The sequence below is a fragment of the Leucoraja erinacea genome, chromosome 18 (genome assembly GCF_028641065.1).
Source record: "Leucoraja erinacea ecotype New England chromosome 18, Leri_hhj_1, whole genome shotgun sequence".
Classification (NCBI taxonomy): domain Eukaryota; kingdom Metazoa; phylum Chordata; class Chondrichthyes; order Rajiformes; family Rajidae; genus Leucoraja; species Leucoraja erinaceus.
Genome location: NC_073394.1, coordinates 7,645,180 through 7,668,984, shown reverse-complemented (window position 1 = coordinate 7,668,984; position 23,805 = coordinate 7,645,180). Strand labels below are relative to the sequence as shown.

The 23,805-nt window shown below is 43.6% G+C and overlaps 1 protein-coding gene across 5 annotated transcripts in view; it reads right to left on the bottom strand.

Moving 5' to 3' along the window:
• Positions 1-21,148, bottom strand: part of zgc:101566 (Transmembrane protein 263-B-like) — a 124,888-nt gene extending 103,740 nt beyond the window's left edge. The window contains exons 1-2 of one of the 5 annotated variants that reach the window (XM_055649222.1): positions 21,099-21,148; positions 8,258-8,357 (exon numbers count right to left, since the gene is read on the bottom strand). In XM_055649222.1, the coding sequence (XP_055505197.1) occupies positions 8,258-8,324 (67 nt within the window). In that variant the 5' untranslated portion in view covers positions 8,325-8,357; positions 21,099-21,148. Of the gene's footprint in view, positions 1-8,257; positions 8,358-9,473; positions 9,616-17,062; positions 17,087-20,782; positions 20,923-21,098 lie in introns of those variants that run through there. The other 4 variants (XM_055649221.1, XM_055649219.1, XM_055649218.1 and 1 more) reach the window with 4 other exon arrangements.
• Between the last annotated feature and the right edge of the window lie 2,657 nt (positions 21,149-23,805).

The window sequence follows — 23,805 nt, the reverse complement described above, 5'->3', positions numbered from 1 at the left end:
ATGGCTTACCCCTTATTCTTAAACTGTGGGCCTTGGTTCTGGACTCCACCAACATCGGCAACATGTTTCCTGCCTATAGCGTGTTCAAACCCTTAATAATCTTATATGTTTCAATAAGATCCCTCTCATCCTTCTAAACTCCAGATTATACAAGCCCAAGCCGCTCCATTCTATCAACATATGAGTCCCACCATCCAAGGAATTAACCTGGTGAACCTACGCTGCACTCCCTCAATAGCAAGAATGTTCTTCCTCAAATTGCGAGACCAAAACTGCACACAATACTCCAGGTGTGGTCTCACTAGGTTCCTGTACAACTGCAGAAGGACCCTTTTGCTCCTATACTCAACTCCTCTTGTTATGAAGGCCAATATGCCATTTGCTTTCTTCACTGCCTGCTGTACCTGCATGGTTACTTTAATTGACAGATGAACAAGGACCCCCAGGCAGGTGAGGCAGCATTTATGGAGCAAAGGAAATAGGCAACGTTTCGGGTCGAGATCCTTCTTCAGACTGATGAGAGGGTGGGGGCACGGGAAGAAGAAAGGAAGAAGCTGAGGGAGAGCTGAGAAGGGGAAGAGAAAGCAGGGACTACCTGAAATTGGAGAAGTCAATGTTCATACCGTTGGGGTGCAGACTGCCCAAGCGAAACCAATTTACGGTGGTCCTCACTCTGGCCATGGAAGAGGCCCAGGACAGAAAGGTCGGATTCGGAATGCGAGGGAGAGTTGAAGTGCCACCGGGAGAACAGGTGGGTTAATGCGAACCAAGCGGAGGTGTTGGGCAAAGCAATCGCTAAGCCTACGTATGGTCTCACGGATGTAGAGTAGCTGACATCCAGAGCAGCGGATGCAATAGATGAGGTTGGAGGAGGTGCAGGTGAACCTCTGCCACATTTGGAAAGACTGCTTTGGTCCTTGAAGGAAGGCACGGGTTATTGATTGGGGACGACCAGACATGATCACAATGAATTGCGGTGCTGGCACGAAGGACCGAATGGCCTTCTCCTGCACCCATTTTCTATGTTTCTATGAGTCAAGGGGGGAGGTAAAGCAACAAGTGTAGCATTTCCTGCGGTTGCAAAGGAAAGTACCAGGAGAAGGGGTGGTTTGGGTGGGAAGGGACGAATTGACCAACGAGTTATGGAGGGAACAGTCTCAGCGGAAAGCAGACAGGGGAGGAGATGGGAAGATGTGGCCAGTGCTGGTGGCGAAAATGTTGGAGGATTATTTGTTGTATGTGACGGCTGGTAGGGTGGAAGGTGAGGACAAGGGGGACTCTGCCCTTGTTACAAGTTGGGGGATGGGGAGTGAGAGCAGATTTACGGGGTATAGAAGAGACCCTGGTGACAGCCTCATCTATAGTAGAAGAGGGGAAACCCCGTCCCCTGAAGAATGAGGACATCTCCGATGCCCTGGTGTGGAACACCTCATCCTGGGTGCAGATGCGGCGTAGACGGAGGAATTGGGAGTAGTGGATGGAGTCCTTACAAGAAGCAGGGTGGGAAGAAGTGTAGTCCAGATAGCCATGGGAGTCAGTGGGTTTATAGTGGATGTCGGTCAGTAGTCTATCACCTGCGATGGAGATAGTGAGATCTATAAATGGTGCAAATGCAAAATCTATAAGTTGGGTCTCTAAATTGCTCACAAAGAGGTGATTTTTCAATACAGTACCTAAAAGAAAATGTCATATCACTTGTAACTGATGGTGCATCAGTAATGTTAGGACAAAGTGCAGGGGTTGCAAAACTATTTCTTGATGATTTCCCTAATGCAACTGTTTGGCACGGTGCCAGTCACAGGCTTGAACTCAGTGTAGGTGGTGCTATAAATGAAGTTGCAGGTTTGAATCAATTTCAGATATTTTGTGATGAATTGTATTCCTTATATCATAGGACTCCTAAGAATCAGGATGAGTTAACTGCATGCGCTGAGGCTCTTCACTGTCAACTGTTGAAAATTGGTTGTGTTTTCAGTGTGAGATGGGTTGCTTCGTCTTACCAAACAGTAACGGCAATGTGGCAGTCTTATAAGGCTATTTGGGAGCATACAAGCTGTGATGCTTCAAGATCTAGTGCAGAGAGCAAAGTACTAGGGGCTGAAAAAAGTATTAAAATCATCAGCTTTTTCAATAATTTGGGCTTGTTGATGGACAGTTTGCTAGAGTTGTCTGAACTGTTACTTGAACTGCAGAACCAAAATTGTACACTTAGTAAAGCACATGAGGAAATTAAACGAACTATCAAGATTCTTGAATGTCAAATAGAGAAGCCAGGAAAATGTTATACTCAAGTGGAGAAAGCAACAAGCCAGATGATATTTAATGGAATAAATTTGAAGGCTGATAAATAAAGTACCTACAATACATAGACAACAGTTTTTGGGCTGCTTGAATCTACAACAGCTTCCAACGATAAATGTAAAAAGTTAATTAACCAGTCGAAATATTTATATATTAACAATATTCCAGAAGATTCACTTTTTACCTTTGAGAATAATGATGTAGAAGAAATTGCAGAACAATTTAGCTTAAATGGTCGGCTTTGTATCAGAGCCTTTCAGAGAATTCAAGGAATCTAAAGGGAAGGTAGTTTCTGCAGATTTTCAGCAGCTGCAAACGGCTGAAAATACAATTCCGGTATCAACAGCAAAATGTGAAAGAAACTTCAGTGGCATAAATTTCTGCATGTCACAACGTGCAAGACTTCAAACTGATCATCTCTCAATTCTTCTATTTATTAAGTTGGTGGGACCTCCTCTGTCAAAATTCAACCCCGAAGAATATGCGAGGGCATGGCTTCTTAATGGCAGAAGGCATGTTGTAGAAACGGCATGCAGACGAAAGAGGTGACAGAAAAAAATTGAGATTATATACCATTATGGGACATTTTGTAAACCGGAGTGTAATTCACTTAATTGTTGCGTTTGTTCATTAATAAATAAGTAGAAATTCAGAACTGTAGATTGTACTTTCAATTATATATTGGCTGCTCATCGTACGTATATACTACATATAGCTAGATTTGTAAAGTTGTAAACTGTATACTTATTATTGGCTGATCATTGTATGTACAGGTGCACAACCTTTTATCCGGTGTTCCAGAAACCGAAAAGCTCCGAAAACCGGCCATTTTTTCCAGATGTCGTCTGCGCACCAAAGCTCGCGTTTGGCGCCAAACTTGACCCAAAACGACCCACGGTCAACCCAGGTCTGTACTACTGTAGCGGCTGCCTCCTCCCTGGAGACCGGGAGACGCTTAAACATCTGTAAATCATTGCTTAAATGTTAGTCAGTTAGTTTGGAGGGCTTTTATGTGAAGGGGGGTGAAGGGGTAAACTTTAATTCTTAGTCCCCTACCTGGTCGGAGAGGCGGGGAGCGGTCAATGCCTTATCGGGTCGCCGTGCAGTAAGCTCCGCAGCGCTGTGGCCGGTGGGGCAGCGGGCGACGCCGGTTGTAGCTCCGACCCCGGCAACTCTACCCCTGGCTGCGAGGCGCTCCAAATCCAGCGCGGCCCGCGGCCGGACGCCCCAGCTCCGCGAATGTCGGGAGTCGGCGGCGTCGCAGCGCTGGGATACCAGCGGGGAGCGGGCAATGCCTTACCGGGTCACCGTGCGGCAAGCTCCGGAGCGCTGTGGCCGCCGACACACAACATCGCGGAGCGTCGCTGGATTTGGAGCCGCGCAGCCAGGGGTAGAGTTGCTGGGGTCGGAGCTCCAACCGGCGCCGCCCGCGGCCGGACGGAGCCCCCAGCTCCGCGGCTCCAAATCCAGCGACGCTCCGCGATGTTGTGTGTCGGCGGCCACAGCGTTCCGGAGCTTGCCGCACGGCGACCCGGTAAGGCATTGCCCGCTCCCCGCTGGTATCCCAGCGCGACGCCGCCGACTCCCGACATTCTCGGAGCTGGGATGTCCGGCTGCGGGCGGCGCTGGATTTGGAGCGCCTCGCAGCCAGGGGTAGAGTTGCCGGGGTCGGAGCTACAACCGGCGTCGCCCGCGGCTGGATGGAGCCCCCAGCTCCGCGAGGTTGGGAGTCGCCGACCAGGTAGGGGACTAAGAATTAAAGTTTCCCCCTTCTCCCCGACTCCACCACCACCACATAAAATCCCTCCAAACTAACTGACTAACATTTATGCAATGATTCTCCCGGTCACCGCGCTACCTACCTAATCTACGCTAAAAATCTTCCATTCTGAAATCCGAAAATGTCCGAAATCCGACAAGTGTCTGGTCCCAAGGCTTTCGGATAAAAGGTTGTGCACCTGTATATAGTACATATAGCAAGATATGCAAAGTTTTAAACTGTACACTATTATTATTCTCAATAAATTTACGAATAATCTGGAAAAAAAATTATTTTACCAAAACATATATTTGTTATACCTCTCTTTATTTGACTGAATTACTGATACAATGTGTATGTAATCATCATACCCAGTGCATATAGGCTCAAAATGGACCTGAAATTTACCATGTTACAAAAAATTTCTCACGGGTGGCTTATAGCGTCTTTGGAGGGGGAAGGGGAGAAATGCGTGCAAATCCAGGTGGGGAACAGCATGATTGGAACTGTCCATGCCATTTTCTCAAAGATCAAAAGCAAACGGATGATAATCATTAATGCAATCTAACAAGGACAAATCTTTTGCATGACTTGCACATGAAAATATTACAAACGGGCTATACAATGTTTTCACAGGCAACTTTGTTTTAAAGCATGCAGAGACATCTGCTGTACATTTGGTGTACCGCAGCAAAATTGAAAGCTTCAAATTTTGATAAGCTTTTTTTTAGTTAACTGCAATTTTCTCGGGATTCTATGGAGGTAGGTAGAAATGGTAGCAAAGTGGATGCACGAGTATTTCTGACCACAACCAGCATTACAGAGGCATTGACTATTTGACTGTAATTGACTATTTTTCAAGAAAATTACTTTTTCACCTTGCATCATTCTTTTGTGATACAAACTAAAACTATGTAAAATGTGTAAAGTACTGAAAGCACCATTTGGACAGGTACATGGATAGGAAAGGTTCAGAGAGACTTGGGCCAATGGGATTAGTTCAGGGTCAGCATTAATTACCACAAAGAACATGTTTCTTTGCGGCATAACTCTATGAGGCGCTATACCATTTGTATATGTATATATTTGTATAATTACGGCGGCAGGCGCGGGCACACCGCGACGCCCTGTGTCTCCCTTTCAAGGGAGATGCTAAAAATGCATTTCGTTGTCTCTGTACTGTACACTGACAATGACAATAAATTGAATCATTTCATTTCATTTCATTTTTTTTTTCATATGGCTACATAGCCACAACCTAGCTGTTGATCTCTTCCATTCTAATAGCAGTTTAATCTTAGGTGCCTGAGGACACTTGTGCCAGCTTGGATTAATATCTCACCATATGCGAGTTGCAATATTGAATGTTTAATAGTATTCTACATCAACATTAAAGAACTAAAAAAGGCAGCAAATGGTAAGAGGCACATCTACGACTATAAGTGGCAGGAATCTCAAAATCCGCAAGAAGATAGAAGGTGAACTCAGCTTTGTTTGAACACACAGCGTTGACTGAAACTGCAGAGTATGTTACGCAGTTTAAGTGATAAATCAAGAGAGGCGAGGTTAGTGTCGAGCAAATAAAATGACTTTGGTACTTAGAATGTATAACTGAAGGCAGATCAGCCTCACCACAGCTTACATTTAGATCAGGCCTCCGTGAGTTGAAAAAATTGTGTGAAGCAATGAAAAGATTCTATGGTGCGTCTGTAAAAGTTAGTGTTATTGAAGACATGCCAAATTTTCTTAGACTTCTGAGAACGTAGACTGACTGGTATATTTCTTACTTAAATCGTCAATTAGGTTAGATCTGGAAAAAAAATTATTGGTTATATTTTCACCTAGGAACATGAAGATCTCAAGCATCTCAACTTCAGCACTATTGATCTCGACTGGGGCATTTATTCCACCCCACTTCCTGAAGTCAATGACTAGCTCCTTGGTTTTTCTGACATTAGGGAGAGGTTGTTATCTTTAAACCAAGCTATTAAGTTCTCTATTTTTTCTGTGCGTTCTGTCTCATCATTGTTTGAAGTCCAGCCAACTTCAGCGTCAAATGAAAACTTGTAAGGGGAGATAGAACAGAATTTGGCCGCGCAGTCATAAGTGTATGAGGAGTATAGTAAAAGGCTGCGAATGCAGCCTTGAGGGGCATGATAATTATGAGGTGTTGATAATTATCATGAAGGATGGTTACTAGTTTTTGTCTACAAAACAGGAAGTCAAGGATCAGAATAATGGTGTAGAGGGTAAAGCTATAGTCAATAAACAGGACTCTGACACAGTTGTCCTTGTTATCTGCATGTTCCAGGATGAGTGCAAGGCCAGGGAGATGGCACCCGCCATGGATCTAGTGCAGAAGTAGGCATTGCAATGGATCTAGGCTGCATGGGAGGTTAGAAATGGTGTGTGCCATGGCCAGCCTCTCAGAGCACTTAATGATGATGGATATCAGAGCCATGGGATGGTAGTCATTAAGGCACGCTATCTTGTTTTTCCTTGGCACCAGAATGTTCGTGGGCTTCTTAAAACAGTTGGGAAACACAATCGGCATAGGGAGAGGTAATGATGTCTGCGAACACTTGCTTGCTGCTCCCAGGTTCTGAGGATACTCTTGGTGGGGGGGGGGGGGGGCTCTAACTTCAAGATAGAAGGTACAAAACAAGTGGTATTTCAGCCCCAATGTTCTCCTGACCTCAACTGTAAACCTAACATGGTCTTGAGGAACATGGTTCACTTTCATAAAAAGCATGTTGTGTAAGGAAATAAAGCCTTACAAAATCTAATAGTGTAATATTCCAAATGCAAGAATGCGATTTATATGAATAAGACCAGCCTGTAGAGCACATTTTTTTGGTGTGGTCGAAAAGCTGACTTCTCCTTTACAATTCACCAACACTATGACCTGACAATTTCTGAAATCACCAGCTGCTGATATCAATATATGGGGCAAGAATGAATTTGCTGTGAGGCTCGATAAAGAAGCTGTAGGCAAGAGTGCAAAGTATTAAATTATGAAAGACATGAGGATTTATCTGGAAGTTAGACAAAAATGCTGGAGAAACTCAGCGGGTGAGGCAGCATCTATGGAGCGAAGGAAATAGGCAATGTTTCGGGCCAAAACCCTTCTTCAGATTTGTCATATCGCTGCTAAATATCGCCAACTCTTTTCTGAATTGTCTTTGGAGATCGGAGCTGAACTTGCTCATCTCTGAGCAAGTTTCCTTTCCCCTCAACCAAAAGATGGGTTTCTGTGGATTTGAGTTAGTTCATAACAATACTAAACATTCACATTCAAACTTCTCTGAACCCTTGACCTGTTCCACCCTGGTCATTTCTTCTTCTCCCTGTTCCATCGGGCAGACAGATTCAGAAACTTGAAAGTGCGCACCGTCAGATTTAGGAACAGCTGCTTTGGACATTGTACATTGTCTCAGGAACTGCTGTGCTACAATGCTAAGAATGATATTCTGCATTTTGTATCTTTCCCTTTGCTTTACCTGTTGTACAGGAGTTTGGCTCGATTGTAGTTATGTATAGTTTATTCAGATTTGACTGCACCACATGCAAATCAAAGCTTTTCACTGTACCTCGGAGTATGTTGCAATAATTAACCTAAACCCTCATGATCTCTCAGCTATTACAAATCAGAATATTGTAAAGAAGGGCCATGTTGTACATCTTCCTGCCTTGGAAATATATTGCCAATCCCTCATTGTCACTGTGTCCAACATTGTGGGAGCATATTCACCACATGGACTGTACTTCTTCAAGGCAATAGCGCATCACCACCTCAAAGGTGAGTATGACAACAGTTGGATCCCAAAAACTAATAGTCATGAATAAAATAAATCTAATTTTGCAAAACTAATTCTCTTTTGCTTCTTTCAATGTTAATTTTCCCTGACAAAAATTATTGCTTACTTATACAATTGCATTCCTACAAATATTACAATAACAGTTTTATTGCAAGACAGATTATTTCTATATTGTTACGGAGACAATTGAGGTCATCTTAATTATTGCTATTACTCGTAACAACATGGTAACAAGATTGTTTTGCTACTAAATTTAATCTGCACGGCCACAAAAAGATTTAAATTAAAATATGTACCAACATTGGCCATTATTTTCTCCATTGCTCCAGTGAAACAATGCATTATGCAACATTTCTCAAAGTGAGCAATTAAAAAGTACCTTCTGGAGGCTCTTCTCTAAGATAAGGTGGAATATCTTCCTGAGTATTGTCTGCCACATCTCCCATGCTTTCAGTTATTTGAGCTTGTTTCTCTGGTCCCTGTATAAAATAACATATAAATTGTATCGTTATTAATACATAGATGTTTATCAGCATGAACAACAAATAAAAAGGCTCTTCTTTCCTTATATTCCACATTCAGATTAGTTCATTTTGAGGAAAAGCCAAAGCTTATCCAAATTAGTATTGGAAGAACTCTTAAATGACTGCAAAAGATTTGGGCCTCACACACGACACGTGCATGCTTGAGTAAACTGCACTGCCCAAAATACAAAAAGTTATTTTCATCACCATGAGCAAACAAAACTCCCAGGATTTCTCACTGTATTGAAGATTAGCATGTAATTGCATGTTCTGCTGAAGTACTTTATAGGTTTATGTAGTTAGAACTACATTTTTTTTTTTAAGTGCAAAATATTAATTACTTTTTATATATGCAGTTTACCCTACTTTTTAAGTCCAAATTCTTAGGTATACTTTTGATTACAAATTGTGTCTCTGGAGACTTCCAGCATAAGCACTGCAGTTTGCAACATCCCTCCAAGATGCTGCGAAGATTGCCACTGACTATCTTTTATTTTTCTTTATTCATCTGGTACTATTTTATTTCCACTTTGAAATAAATGTCAGATCAGGTACTGATCAGACAAAGATTGCATCTAAGCATCATTATAGGAAATATCCTTCAGCTCAAAAATGCTAGGCAAAAATATATATGACACTCAAACCCACATCCCATTAAGAAGCAGCCATCATAGAATTTTTGAATACTTAGCAAACTAGCCAAATCCTCCAATTCCTCATAAACATTTATGAACCTTATCAAATTTGCAAGTTTACCTGAAAAATTTGCAAACCAGGGCCAAATTACAGCATGAGGCTGGATAACCCTTTCAACGGGCATGATAAGCAAAATGGCCTTCTTTAACATCATAAATTCTCTATAATTCTATGCCTGGTATGTGTCATCAGGGTAGGCAAGGTAGGCACTGCCTACACTGACTAAAATGATAAAATAGTAATTATTAAATAAAAATAGTAAAGGCATGGGAGAATTATGCCTACATAAGAGATCGATCTCGTAGGTAGGCATAATTCTCCGCGCCTTTCATCCGCAGTACTGGCAACACGCAAAAGAAAGTGTGTGCAGCTCACGTGCGGTCGTCGCTGCTTCAAGCCGTCAATTTCAAGGGGAGCTGAAGGCAGCTGAAATTCTGCCTTTGCAGTACTGTGCATGCGCAGTGCAAGTTTCTTGGTGGGGTTTTTCAAACATGGATTGCCATTATCTTAAGAGTATCTTAGGAAACAAAGAGAGAAGATTGGAGTTTGTGTAAGTACATTTATTGGTGCTATATGTTTTTAAATACCATATTTCCTGGTAATGAAGACGCAATTTTTTACCCAAAAATAAGGCACGAAAATTTACATGTGTCTTGGAAGCTGGAGTTGGAAGGTTGTTAGCCAAGATAGACTTGGTTACCCCTCAGTTATAGCAACATCAAGAACAAAAAGGGCAGCGCCGTGGAAGGGGGGGGGACGGGGGAAAGAGTTCCTTTCAAAGCGTGTGGAGAGTCTGGCCCAGGGTAAAGTTGCGGGGAGGGCAGGAGCATTGAGCAGGAGGGGGTCGTGGATCATGCCAGCAACTCACTTGCCGCGACGCTCTGGGCGCGGAGCCACCGCATTGTGGCCAGGGGGAGAAGTGGCTCGGGTGGCTGTGAGCGGCCGCCGGGACCGGCCACCACCTCAGCTCCATCTGCCGGCCCCCGCTCACCTCTGGCAGTGCTCTCCGTCTGAAAACCTCTCTTGCTGCTCGACGGCCTAACTCATGTTAGCCGCTTCCCGCAAATCCTTAAATTCCGACAGCGCAATCAAGGGACCAATTAAGGTTACTCGGCTGTCGGAATTTAAGGATTTGCGGGAAGCGGCTGACATGAGCAAAGCCAGCGAGCAGCAGGTGAGAGATGTTCAGACGGAGTGCACTGCCAGAGGTGAGAGGGCCAGCAGAAGGCACTGCGGTAGCAGTAAGTGAGTTACTAGCATGTTCCCCGACCCCCTCCTTCTCAATGCTCCTGCCCTCCCCGCAAACTTGCCCCTGGCCAGACTCCCCACACGCTGTGAAAGGAACTCTCGTCCCAATTGGTCCCTTGAACTAATATTTTAATTCAATAAGATCACAACTGATTAAACTTGTCCCGGTGTGCTCCCGTTTTTCCCACCATCTCTCCACCTGCCGTCACACTCCACTCCCCCACCCGTTCAGTAATTCAGTAATGAAGGAGATTTGGATGCCTTGAGCAAATTGCTTTTTTTTTATTTTTATTTTTTTGAGCGTGAGAAATTCTATGTCCCACCAGCCTTCTTTCAAATTATAGCAACTCAAAATGGGGATGCATCTTCATTGCCGAGAAATACGGTACTTTATTAAGAGATTTGGCTTTTGAAGACTTTATAAAAGTCGACTGACAGCTTACTGAGAGAACAATTTGCGCATGCACTGTTTAAGATTTTTTAAAAGCCGACTGACTGCCTACCCTGAGTAATTACTCTTGGCACGTGCCTGTTCTATACACTGCAGAGACCAAGGGAAGTTAAACCTAAAACAGTCACAAATAACTGGCTGGCTTCAATATAAACAAAAACATGAAGTCATTTGTAAACATCTGTCATATTAGATATGGTGCATGTTCCTTGCACACTATTTGCAGCCATCACCTGAAGGGCTGCCAGGGTGGTAGAAATTTCTGTCACCTGTCACATCTTCTCATCCCCACCCCAGACCACTCCCTCCGCAACTCCTTGGTTCACTCACCCCTCCCCACCAAACCTGCCCTCTAGGTTGTTACCCTTGCAACCACATCCGTAGTTTCTTGAGTCTATTTAGCTGCATGCTTATGTCCCCTATGGTCCATAATAATTCATGGGAGTTCGGTGTTATGCACCTGGCCAGCACCAAAAGCGTCCAAGATCCTCGAGGAGGTCTTACGGGGAGACACGCTGGCACCCTTTCTCTTCGTCATTGTCCTTGATTATGCCGTGAGGCAGACGCTCAAGGAACATGAGGACCTCGGTTTCACAATCACCCCAAGACGTTCGAAAAGAATCGGGCCAGTCAACTTGACAGACATCGACTTCGCTGATGACATCGTCCTGCTGTCAAACCAGACTAGGGAGTCACAGGAGCTGCTCAGCAGGGTCGAGACGGAGTGCGGGAAAGTGGGCCTCCACCTCAATGCCAAGAAGACCGAGTACATAGCGTACAACATTGGTGACCATGAGCCTCTCAAGACCAGTGGTGGTGCATCTCTCGAGAAAGTGGAGTACTTTAAGTACCTGGGAGCGAGGATGCAGTGCTCAGAGAATGACATCAAGGTCCGGAAAGCGCTCGCATGTAAGCCCTCAATAACATGGGGGAAATCTGGATGTCTCGGATGTCTAAGGATCTCAAACTGAGATTCTTCCATGCAACTGTAGAGACCATATTATTGTACGGGTGTGAGGCATGGACTCTCACTCGAGCACTGTCCAAGTCTCTCGATGATACCTACACCCAAATGCTCAGTAAAGTTCAATATGTCAGTTGGAGGGACCACATCACAACGCCCTGGTCTATGGAGAGAATCCACCTCTGACCAAGAAGATTAGGTCGAGAAGGATGAGGCTCGCTGGTCACTGCCACCACCAACCAGACATGCCAGCAAATAAAGTTGTTCTGTGAAAACCTACTGACCTGACCTAGGTTGGCCAATCAAGACGATGCTGAAGACGTTGATGAAAGACACATGTGTAGAGACAAAAGAGGAGTTTGCCAGCTGCATGGAGGACAGAGATGTGTGGTGCTTCCGTCACCGTGCCTGTCAGAAACCAGCACCACTGCGTCGCTAACGTTTTCAATGATAATGATGATGATGAGAACCAAACGGCCATTTCCTGCTCTTGAGAATCTGGTAAATGTCTTTCTTGCACAGCAGCAGCTCATACAGCAATATTCCCTTAATAGTAAGGCAGGTTGTTCCAGAAGTTTGAACCAGCGATGAAGGAAAAATAATACACTTCCAAATCAGGATGGTGTGTGACACAGCAGATTTTGTAGTAGCAGCCAATGATTCCTCTGCAGCACCCTGACGAGATGTGCAAGACAATAAACTCTCTTGAATTGGGTAGTTGGGGATGGCATCAAACAGGAAATTAGAAATGGGTGCAACAAAGGTAAAACAGTTATAATGGGTGACTTCAATCTACATATAGATTGGGTGAATCAAATTGGCAAGAGTGCTGAGGAAGAGGATTTTTTGTAATGTATGCAGGATAGTTTTCTAAAACAACATGTAGAGGAACCAACGAGAGAGCAGGCTATTCTAGATTGGGTATTGAGTAATGAGGAAGGGTTAGTTAGCAATCTTGTTGTGCGTGGCCCCTTGGGCAAGAGTGACCATAATATGGTTGAGTTCTTCATTAGGATGGAGAGTGACATTGTTAATTCAGAAACAAGGGTCCTGAACTTAAAGAAAGCTAACTTTGAGGGCATGAGACGTGAATTGGCCAAGATAGACTGGCAATTGATTCTTAATGGGTTGACAGTGGATATGCAATGGAAGGCATTTAAAGACTGCATGGATGAACTACAACAATTGTTCATCCCAGTTTGGCAAAAAAATAAATCAGATAAGGTAGTGCATCCGTGGATAACAAGGGAAATCAGGGATAGTATCAAAACAACAGATGATACGTACAAATTAGCCAGAAAAAGCAGCCTACCAGAGGACTGGGAGAAATTCAGAGTCCACCAGAGGAGGACAACGGGCTTAATTAGGAAAAGGAAAATAGATTATGAAAGAAAACTGGCAGGGAACATAAAAACTGACTGCAAAAGCTTTTATAGATATGTGAAGAGAAAAAGATTAGTTAAAATAAATGTAGGTCCCTTGCAGTCAAAAACAGGTGAATTGATCATGGGGAACAAGGACATGGCAGACCAATTGAATAACTACTTTGGTTCTGTCTTCACTAAGGAAGACATAAATAATCTGCCGGAAATAGCAGAGGACCGGGGGTCAAATGAGATGGAGGAACTGAGCGAAATCCAGGTTAGCCGGGGAGTGGTGTTAGGTAAATTGAATGGATTAAAGGCCGATAAATCCCCAGGGCCAGATAGGCTGCATCCCAGAGTACTTAAGGAAGTAGCCCCAGAAATAGTGGATGCATTAGTGATAATTTTTCAAAACTCTTTGGAGGGTAGCTAATGTAACCCCACTTTTTTAAAAGGGAGGGGAGAGAGAAAACGGGGAATTACAGACCAGTTAGTCTAACATCGGTAGTGGGGAAACTGCTAGAATCAGTTATTAAAGATGGGATAGCAGCACATTTGGAAAGTGGTGAAATCATTGCACAAAGTCAGCATGGATTTATGAAAGGTAAATCATGTCTGACGAATCTAACAGAATTTTTCGAGGATGTAAATAGTAGAGTGGATAAGGGAGAACCAGTGGATGTGTTATATCTGGACTTTACAGAAGGCTTTCGACAAGGTCCCACATAAGAGATTAGTATACAAACTTAAAGCACACGGTATTGGGGGTTCAGTAGTGATGTGGATAGAGAACTGGCTGGCAGACAGGAAGCAAAGAGTAGGAGTAAACAGGTCCTTTTTTCACAATGGCAGGCAGTGACTAGTGGGGTACCGCAAGGCTCAGTGCTGGGACCCCAGCTATTTACGATATATATTAATGATTTGGACGAGGGAAATGAATGCAACATCTCCAAATTTGCGGATGACACGAAGCTGGGGGACACAGTTAGCTGTGTGGAGGATGCTAGGAGGCTGCAAGGTGACTTGGATAGGCTGGGTGAGTGGGCAAATGCATGGCAGATGCAGTATAATGTGGATAAATGTGAGGTTATCCACTTTGGTGGCAAAAACAGGAAAGTAGACTATTATCTGAATGGTGGCCGATTAGGAAAGGGGGAGATGCAACGAGACCTGGGTGTCATGGTATACCAGTCATTAAAAGTAGGCATGCAGGTGCAGCAGGCAGTGAAGAAGGCGAATGGTATGTTAGCATTCATAGCAAAAGGATTTGAGTATAGGAGCAGGGAGGTTCTACTGCAGTTGTACAGGGTCTTGGTGAGACCACACCTGGAGTATTGCGTACAGTTTTGGTCTCCTAATCTGAGGAAGGACATTCTTGCCATAGAGGGAGTACAGAGAAGATTCACCAGACTAATTCCTGGGATGTCAGGACTTTCATACGAAGAAAGACTGGATAGACTCGGTTTGTACTCGCTAGAATTTAGAAGATTGAGGGGGGATCTTATAGAAACTTACAAAATTTTTAAAGGGTTGGACAGGCTAGATGCAGGAAGATTGTTCCCGATGTTGGGGAAGTCCAGAACAAGGGGTCACAGTTTAAGGATAAGGGGGAAATCTTTCAGGACCAAGATGAGGAAAACATTTTTCACACAGAGAGTGGTGAATCTCTGGAATTCTCTGCCACAGAAGGTAGTTGAGGCCAGTTTGTTGGCTATATTTAAGAGGGAGTTAGATGTGGCCCTTGTGGCTAAAGGGATCAGGTGGTATGGAGAGAAGGCAGGTACAGGATACTGAGTTGGATGATCAGCCATGATCATATTGAATGGCAGTGCAGGCTCAAAGGGCCGAATGGCCTACTCCTGCACCTATTCTCTATGTTTCTATGTTTCTATGAATCTTGAAGGTATTTCTGATGTGGTTCAGCTAGTAGGATGTCTCCATAAACTGGAGAACATTGCACTTCTTCTGCCAGCAGTAAAAGGCATAATTAAACCCCAACAGCACAACTTGCTACAATATCGTAACCTGCCTTTAAATAATGAATGGAATGAGGACATGGTCATGAGTCTCATGACTCAGAAAATCATCATTGGTTTCAAACAAAATTAACGAGGTTTAATATCATTTTGTTTGTCCATTTTTGAAACATACAAGTAGTTCTGCCATAATGTTATGATTGTGTTCCCAACAAACCCTGCTTTATTGAAAATCGCATTATACAACAAATTGTGTCAATGAGGAGAGGGCTTTAGGGGCAAGAGAATTTCAGACTTGTAACAACCAAATTATTTCTCCCACAGAATAAGATCTTTTAAGCAGTGATAAATGTATTTTTGTTACAGCAAGGTAAGTATCTAAAGACTGTTGTTTGATAGAGTATCTTTGCATAAATGTTAATAGAAGCAATTGCTTGTCAATGTCTACCCACTTTGATTGAGGAGCCTTCATTCTTAAGAGACAATGGAGTCCGATTACTGCAGAGCGGTTACCTGGAACCAGTGTTCTTTTAGAGATAGTTTTTATTTCTGCATATCAATTTCCAAGTAATTTTGGCGTGGTTCTCCAGTTCCCAATCAAAATTGCGTTATAACCAATTCATAACATAATGTTCCTTAATTAATCAGTAGTGTTATATCCGATAAGCACGCATTATATCAGAACTACCTGTGCCGCTTAAATTGCTGAAAGTACTCATGAATAAAAATGGTTGAGGTTATGCAACTACAACATATTTGCTAAAATTTATTGACCTTAGGAACAGAGCTTCAGGTAATCAAATGATCGCGTGAGCATGGCAGCTACTAGACTTTAGGTTTTTTTGCACAAGTATTACAGTTGTTGATATATTTAATTTTTGAAAAAATATCTGTGTCTATTGTGTTTAAGGGACTGTAAAGCTGCTGAAAGTAAGAATGTAATTGTTCTGTTGTCGGTACATATGATAATTCAACAGTCTGGACTCTTGAGTATCATGCCTGTTGGGAGTATGCTCATCCTGTTTTTCCAAATATTAATGTTGCATAAAATATATCAAAACCCATGGTGCCAGTACCTTTTCCTGTTAAATTAAATGCAGTTAGGTTGTGAGTATCACCCTGGGCAGCAACCAGAAAATCTTCATTCCAACACAGCTGGTGCCCGTGCTACTTTTAGGAACAGTTTTTGATGTTTAAATCATTGGACAGAAGTTGTAATGTTGCTCACGGTTAGCTTTTACATTCTCCATCCTTTGGGCAGATTAATTGCAGTCACAGCTTGAAATTCAAGCTCTTTCACAGATGTAACAGCCACAAAGTATTGTGTGACCTTCTTCTGGACCACAATAAACCTACAGCTAAACACAAATTGCAGGAGTAATTCAGAGGGTCAGGCAACACTGTGGAGGGAATGGACAACTAACATTTTGGGTCAGGACACCAATTCAAGACCCACCACTCCCAACCAAAATACCATCTGTCCATTCCCTCCACAGATGCTGCCTAACCTACTACAGCACTCTGCGTTTTGTTCCAGATTCCAGCATCTACATTTTTTTGTGTCTACATAATTCTAGTTTCCTGCTTCCCCATTAGGCAGTGTACACATTGCATAACTAGCACAAAAACTATTTTATTGATAAACCGTATCGGTCCTTGACAATAGTAATATCAACAAAGAGAATGGATTAGATATAGGAGTTGTACTGCTTGGAAAAATGGTTCATGTTACAAAATGGAAGAGTTAAGAAAATTGAGTCAATGTAAAAAATAACATCAACTTCAACCTTACTGAATGGTGAAATTGGATTGATGGACTATTTGGCCACTTTTCCTCCTATTTCTTATGTTCTTACAAAGCATTTTGTACCGTTGATACCGGAGGATTACATTTATTGATGTTAACAATCAAATATTAATACACAAAGATTTCACCATCATCGACTGAAATTTGCACATACCACTGGCATTGATTATTCCAAGACTGAGATGCTTGGTATTTTTTAACTTGGCATTGCGACAAACATCTTATGGAGCAAATCTTCTTTGTAATGCACCTGCAAGTCAAATATTCTTCACTATTCTTTCAATAACATTTATAAACAGATAGCTGGTGTTTCACTCTGTACTTGGAAAGTTTTGCCACTTTTTATACTTATTTCATTATCCAAGAAAGCTTCCAATTTTGAACCTCAATCCAAAGTCTAATGGAGCATCAAGGCTTTCTCCTGTAGGATTGGACAATTCATGGATATATTCCTTTCTTATAAGGTGAATTGCCCTGACCGATCATAACATACTAATGAAATGTTTTCTGCAACAATGGCCTTTTGAAAGTTAGGACATTGTCTCAGTAATTGTAAGTGTTTTTAAACCATGATTCTAACAAAGCATACATTTATTCAAGTTTGGCTTGGTATATAATTCTACAGAATTTAATTATGCTTCTTAAAATCTTCATCATATTAGTTGAAGCACATTACAATTAATTTTATTTGAATGTTAACTGCTTTTGAGATAGAGATAAAAACAACGTCCTTTCATAAATCTCATCTTGCATTGCAGTGATATCAGGATATTTGACAAAAATCATGAATGTTGCACACAGTGTAAACATATTACTCCAAGTCAGTTCCTCCTTCCACAGATGCATGCTGACCTGCTGTGCACCATCGTTGCTTAGTTTTGCTTAGTCTTTGCAGGATTTTACTTTTTGTCAAGAAATATTGGGTGTCTGTAACATTTCACTATTTGACACCTGCAGAGATATTTCATTTAAATCTCCAAAAAGTGCTCAATGTTCATGTTATAATAGCAGAATTAGGCCATTTAGCCCATCAACTATACTATTTAATCGTGGCTGATCTATCTTTCCCTCTCAACCCCAATAAAGCGGCACATAAAAGGTCACTATACAAGATAATAGCCTATGGGGCTTGGAGGTTAAATAAACAGCATGGATAAGAGAGGCTAACTAAGATAAATCGTAGTCTGGAAAAATAGGTCCTGTCCAGATTGATAATCAGTCATTCATGGGGCACCACAGTGATCAGCGCTGGTGCCTCAACTATTTCTATACTGAACTGTTGATTTGTATAAAAGGGCCAAATGTACTGTGGCCAAATTTGATGATGATGTAAATTTACAAAATAAAACAGAAAGTGCTGGAGTACCTCAGCCAGTCAGACAGCATCTCTGGAGTACATGGATAGGTAATATTTTGGGCCTTCTTCAGTCTGGTCGAGAGGAAGGAGGAAGAAACCAGGATGCGAGAAGGAGCAGGATAAAGCCTGGTAAGTGATCATGGGGAGGGTTTGATTGGCAGAATGTTAGCCAAAGACCAGGGATGGAAAGACAGAAGGTGTAAGACAAAAGGATTGAGGAATTGGGGATCAGGCGCGAGTACTGGTGGGGGACAGGGGAGAGGGGAAAGGGGGTGGTGGAAAGAAGGAGGAGGGGGTAGGTATCTAAAATTGGAGAATTTAATTCATGCCATTGGGTAGGTAGTCAGCTACCCAAGCAAAATATGACGGAGCAGAGCCATGGACATCTGCACAGGCCCAATTTACCTGCCTTTTAGTCAATTCAAAAATGCGGTACAAGATAACAGCATTTAGGGATTGGAGGTTACATATTGGCACGGATAGGGACTAGCTAGCTAAGAGAAATCGTAGTCTGGAATAATTGGTCAATTCATGGGGTGCCACAGTAATCAGTGCTGGGGCCACAACTATTTTTACACTGAACTGTTCATTTAGAAGAAAGGGATCAAATATACTGTAGTCAAATTTGATGATGGTACAGGCAGGATAGGCAGGTTAGGAGACAGAGAGCCTGCTACTAAACACAGATAAGTTAAATGAGTGAGTAGAAGATAATGCATAATGTAGAAGATGCAAGGTTATCCATTTCAAAATAAGAAAATAGAAAATTATATAACTGGGACTACAACATATTAAGGAACGGAATCTGAAGATCAAATACATGAAAGGTTAGCAAGCAGGTAGAACTAGTAGTTAGGAAAGCTAATGAAATATTGCTTCTACTGCAAGGTATCCAGAGTATAAACATCAGAGGTTTCGATGTAATTTTACAGAGCGTTGGTGAGATTAAACCAGGTCTCCATAATCACGGAAGGACTCGCTTCCACGGGGCATGGATACAGGCCCTTTGACCCAACTCGTCCATGCTGAGCATGATGCCCAATCTAAGCTAGTCTCTTTTACCTGTATTTGGTCCATCCCCCTCTAAACCTTTCTTATCAATGATCCTGTCCAAATCCTGACTAAATGCCAATTTTGTACCTGCTTCAATTTCCTCCTTTGGCATGAGGAAAAGTTGAACAAGTTGTTATGTATTGTGTAGAGGAAGACTGACATGGTAGATGCTGAGATGTTTTTCCTGTTGAGTGTTACTGGAACTACGAAGCATAGCTTCAACGAACACCAATTTAAGACAGAGATGAGGAAGAGTTTCTTCTCTTGGAGGGTTGTGACTTTTTGGAATTCTCTGGACCCGAGAGCTGTAAGGGCAGATACTTTTAATATATTCAAAGTAGAGATTGACAAGAGAATGAAACTACTTAATTGGTGTGACTTGTGGGGACAAATCAGGACATTGCGAAGACTGCATCTCATTGAATGGCAAAAGGGACTTGGAATGATTGGCCTCAACCTGTCCCTGTACTAACTTACCTTCTCACAGAACCAAGATGTTTTACTTTCAGATTTGCCATCAATAATAAACCAATACATTTTAACATGAACAACCTTGTTGCTTTCATGGAGATACATTAAAAGTGCAGAGGATGGAATGTGAAGCCAGTGGTCAAAGTGGTGGGGGAAGTCTGGCAGCATCTGTGGAAGGGGATGGGCAGAGGATGTTTGTCTGACCCACTGAGTTTCTCCAGAGCTTGGTGTTATGCTTGGGATCTGTCATGTCCAACTCAGGAGCAGGACAGGGCTGGACTGAGAAGAGCAGGGCTGAGAAGGGCAAGGTGGGGCAAGTCTAGGCAATGATGAGCTGGGCAGGGCCGAGAAGGGCAGGCCAGGGCAAGGCTGGGGCTGGACAGGGCCGGACTGAGGTGGGGTGAGCTAAAACAGAGGCTGAAGTGGGCAGGGCTGAGGTGGGTAGGGCTGAGGCCAGAGTGGACTGGAGCAGGGCCGGACAGGGGAAAGAAGGGCATCTACGGCAAGGCGGGTCATCCCCAGTACCGCAGTGCGGGGAGGGGAGAACCCACCTCCACAACACTCTCGTGTAGGAAAAATCTGCAGATGCTGGTTTTAATCGAAGGTAGACACAAAATGCTGGAGTAACTCAGCCGGAGAGAAGGAATGGGTGACGTTTGGGGGTCGAGACCCTTCCTCAGACCCGAAACGCCATCCATTCCTTCTCTCCAGCCCCGCAGAGTTACTCCAGCATTGTGTGTCTATCCACAGCACTCTCCCCCTGGACGTGTAGAGCGGCCGGACGGTGAGGTGTGAGGTGAGATGGTGGAGGGGAGGGTGGTGGTCAAGGTCGGCGGGGAGTAAGCGATGCTGGGGCCTACCCGCAGCGGCCGGGCCTCGACCCCCGGGCCGGGACAAGGGGGGGGAAGGGTAGCGGTGATGGGGGAAGGAGGAGGAGGGGGGGGGGGTGGATGGATTGTCCTGCTCTTCCCTCCGTCTCTCACCCTCTCATACCTTCATGGTGGTGTTGGTGGTGCCGGGCCCCCGCCCGCCCGCTCCCCTCAGTCCCGTCCCGTCCCGTCCCGCCGCCTCACTGACCAGCCGGCGACAAGCGACGCCACGCGAGCGGCCTCAGCACGAACCGTCGCCGCGAGCGAGCGAGCAAGCGAGCGCGTCACCGCCACCAAGCGCGTCACCGCCACCAACAACACGGGGGTGCACGCGCACCGCTTCACCCATCAGTCCCAGGCGCGTGCACGGACCCTCCCCCCCGACCGCGGGTGCGCGCGACCCCGGTTCACCCTCCAGCTCCATGCACGCGCTCCTCTACCTCCTCCTGCGCGTGGACTGGCCCCGCTCCCCAACCTCGTGCACGCGCTCCAAATGGGTTCTGGGGAGAAGGCAGGAGAATGGTGTTTGAGAGGAAAAGGAAGATAGATCAGCCATGATTGAATGGCGGAGTAGACTTGATGGGCCGAGTGGCCTAATTCTTCGCCTGGAACCCATGGAACTCTTTCTACCATCCCTTGTGCAGACACATTCGAATCACCCCTCCATCATCTACACGTTCCAACTTCCCAGCTCCTGCAATCCCCTGTGTATACTCTTCCCGTCTCCAGTTTGTACTCCAATCTGCTCTCTACTTTGTTTTTAAGAAGGAACTGCAGATGCTGGAAAATCGAAGGTACACAAAAAAAGCTGGAGAAACAGCGGGTGCAGCAACATCTATGGAGCGAATGAGCTAGAGAGGAAGTTGTGAAACTGTCTCCGGAGAGAGGAGGAGAACTTCTTCAGTCTGAAGAAGGGGTTCGGCCCGAAACGGGGCCTATTTCCTTCTCTCCATAGATGCTGCTGCACCCGCTGAGTTTCTCCAGCTTTTTTGTGTACCTGCTCTCTACTTTGTTGGGCATGATTCAGAATTACTTCTCCCCCCGTTCCGTGCCCAGTTATTGCAATTCCCAACCAATTTCCATCACCAAAAAATTATATCATCTCCGTCACTATTAAGAAGCTTGCAATTCTATCCCTAATTTTCTACATCTCTAATTCTATCCCTAAAATTCTGCTCGTATGACGTATGAACGTATAAGGATTGCACCCCCTCATTTTAGGTTTCAATCTATCACTCAATGCTCCTTGTAAATGAGCCATTGCCTACCACCAATTAGAGATTAAGAGCAATATTTTTGTTACTGTAATCTGCACACAAATGAACCACACAACAGTGAGAATGAAGTTAACAAGAGGAAGTTTCCACTTCAGCCCAAGGAAAGTTCTAAAGGAGCAAGAAAGGAATTGCAATATTGAGAATAAGTTTACTTTTAACCTGTGCAACCCAAATGTTTTTTTACATATCTCACTGCTATCTCCATTTTGACTTGCCCAAACATTATTTTTGTTAATTAATCTATTTTGCCTTTTTCACTGATTAACCTTCCACTACTGCTCTTTGGAGAGGGTGCATAAGAGATTTACCAGAATGCTACCGGTGTCAAGAGTGTTTTAATGTCATACAATATGTCCCAGATAGAACAATGAATGTCTTACTTGTACCTGTGTTGGAGGGTATAAGCTACAAGGAGAGGTTAGGCAAACTTTGTTTTCTCGGATGCATCAGAGGATGAGGAGAGACCTGATAGAAGTATATAAAATCTTAAGAGGTTTAGATCGGGTAAACAGACAGAACCTTTTTTTTCAGACTGGAAATATCAATGGCTAGAAGACTTAGGTTTAAGGTGAGAGAGGCAAAATTTAAAGCAGATGTGTGGGGCAAGTGTTTTACACATAGACTGGTATTGCACCTTGAATGCGCTGCCAAGGGTGTGATAGAGGCAGATACGATAGTGGCATTTAAGAGGATTTTAGCTGGATATGGAGGGATATAGATCACGTGCAGGCAGAGGAGATTAGCTTAACTTGGCATCATGTTTAGCACAGACATTATGGATCAAAGGTACTGTTCCTATGCTGTACTGTTCCTATGTTCTTTTCTGCTCCCCTCCCCTTTCTCTGCGTCCAAATTTTCTTAAACCCAATTCACATCAAGATTCAAATAAAAGGCTATTTACTGAAACGTTACCATCCCTTTCTCCAGCAATGCTGCCTGAGTTCTTCTGGCCATTACTGATCCTAAAATGTGAGGATGCCTATTCCTCCCCTATATCCCCTATAATGGCTGCCTATTCCTCCCCTACATTGCAGCACATCAGTGACTAAGAACTGTTTTCGGTTGCCCTGAGGTTGTGAATAGCACTGTTAAAAAAAAACTTGTTCTTTATTGATTTACCCCAGCTCACTGGAGTAATGTTTGATGTCACCATGACACCAAATTGACCCAGAGATCAACAGAGTCCAGCTTAAATGAACAAAGATGTGTATTACCCAGTTAACATGCGCAGCAAAGCATATGATGGTTCTTTATTCATTTTATCCTCCCATTTGCCACTGTGTTCTTTCCGCTATCGTCACACTTAATCTACTATCTGTGTTGTGACTTTCTCACGTGACCTTGTTTTCCTTGGTGTTTGTTTTCTGAGAGTAAAATCATAAATTCTCTCCTTGTTTCTTAACTAACACGAGGCCCAATTCTCTTGGACAAAGCCACTAAAGTCATGCTACTGTGGATCTGGTGTCCCTTGATCTTTTTTAGTTGTAAACATTCAGTTTTATGCAGTCCCTCAGAGTTGAGGACAACTTGCTTCCACAGGCCTGTGGGCTCTGAGGCGGCTCAAGAGTCATGTCATAAGGAATAGTAGAATTAGGCCATTCGGCCCATCAAGTCTATTCCATCATTCAATCATGGCTGATCGATCCCTCCTAACCACATTCTCCTTCCTTCGCCCTGACACCTGAACTAATCAAGAATCTATCTATCTCTGCCTAAAAAATATCCACTGACTTGGCCTCCACAGCCTTCTATGGCAAAGAATTCCACAGGTTCACCACCCTCTGACTAAAGAAGTCCATTGTGTGATCTACAGGCAGGCAAATGGTTAACAGACCAGGGAGGTGGGTTGTTTGGGGAAATTGCCTTCTGC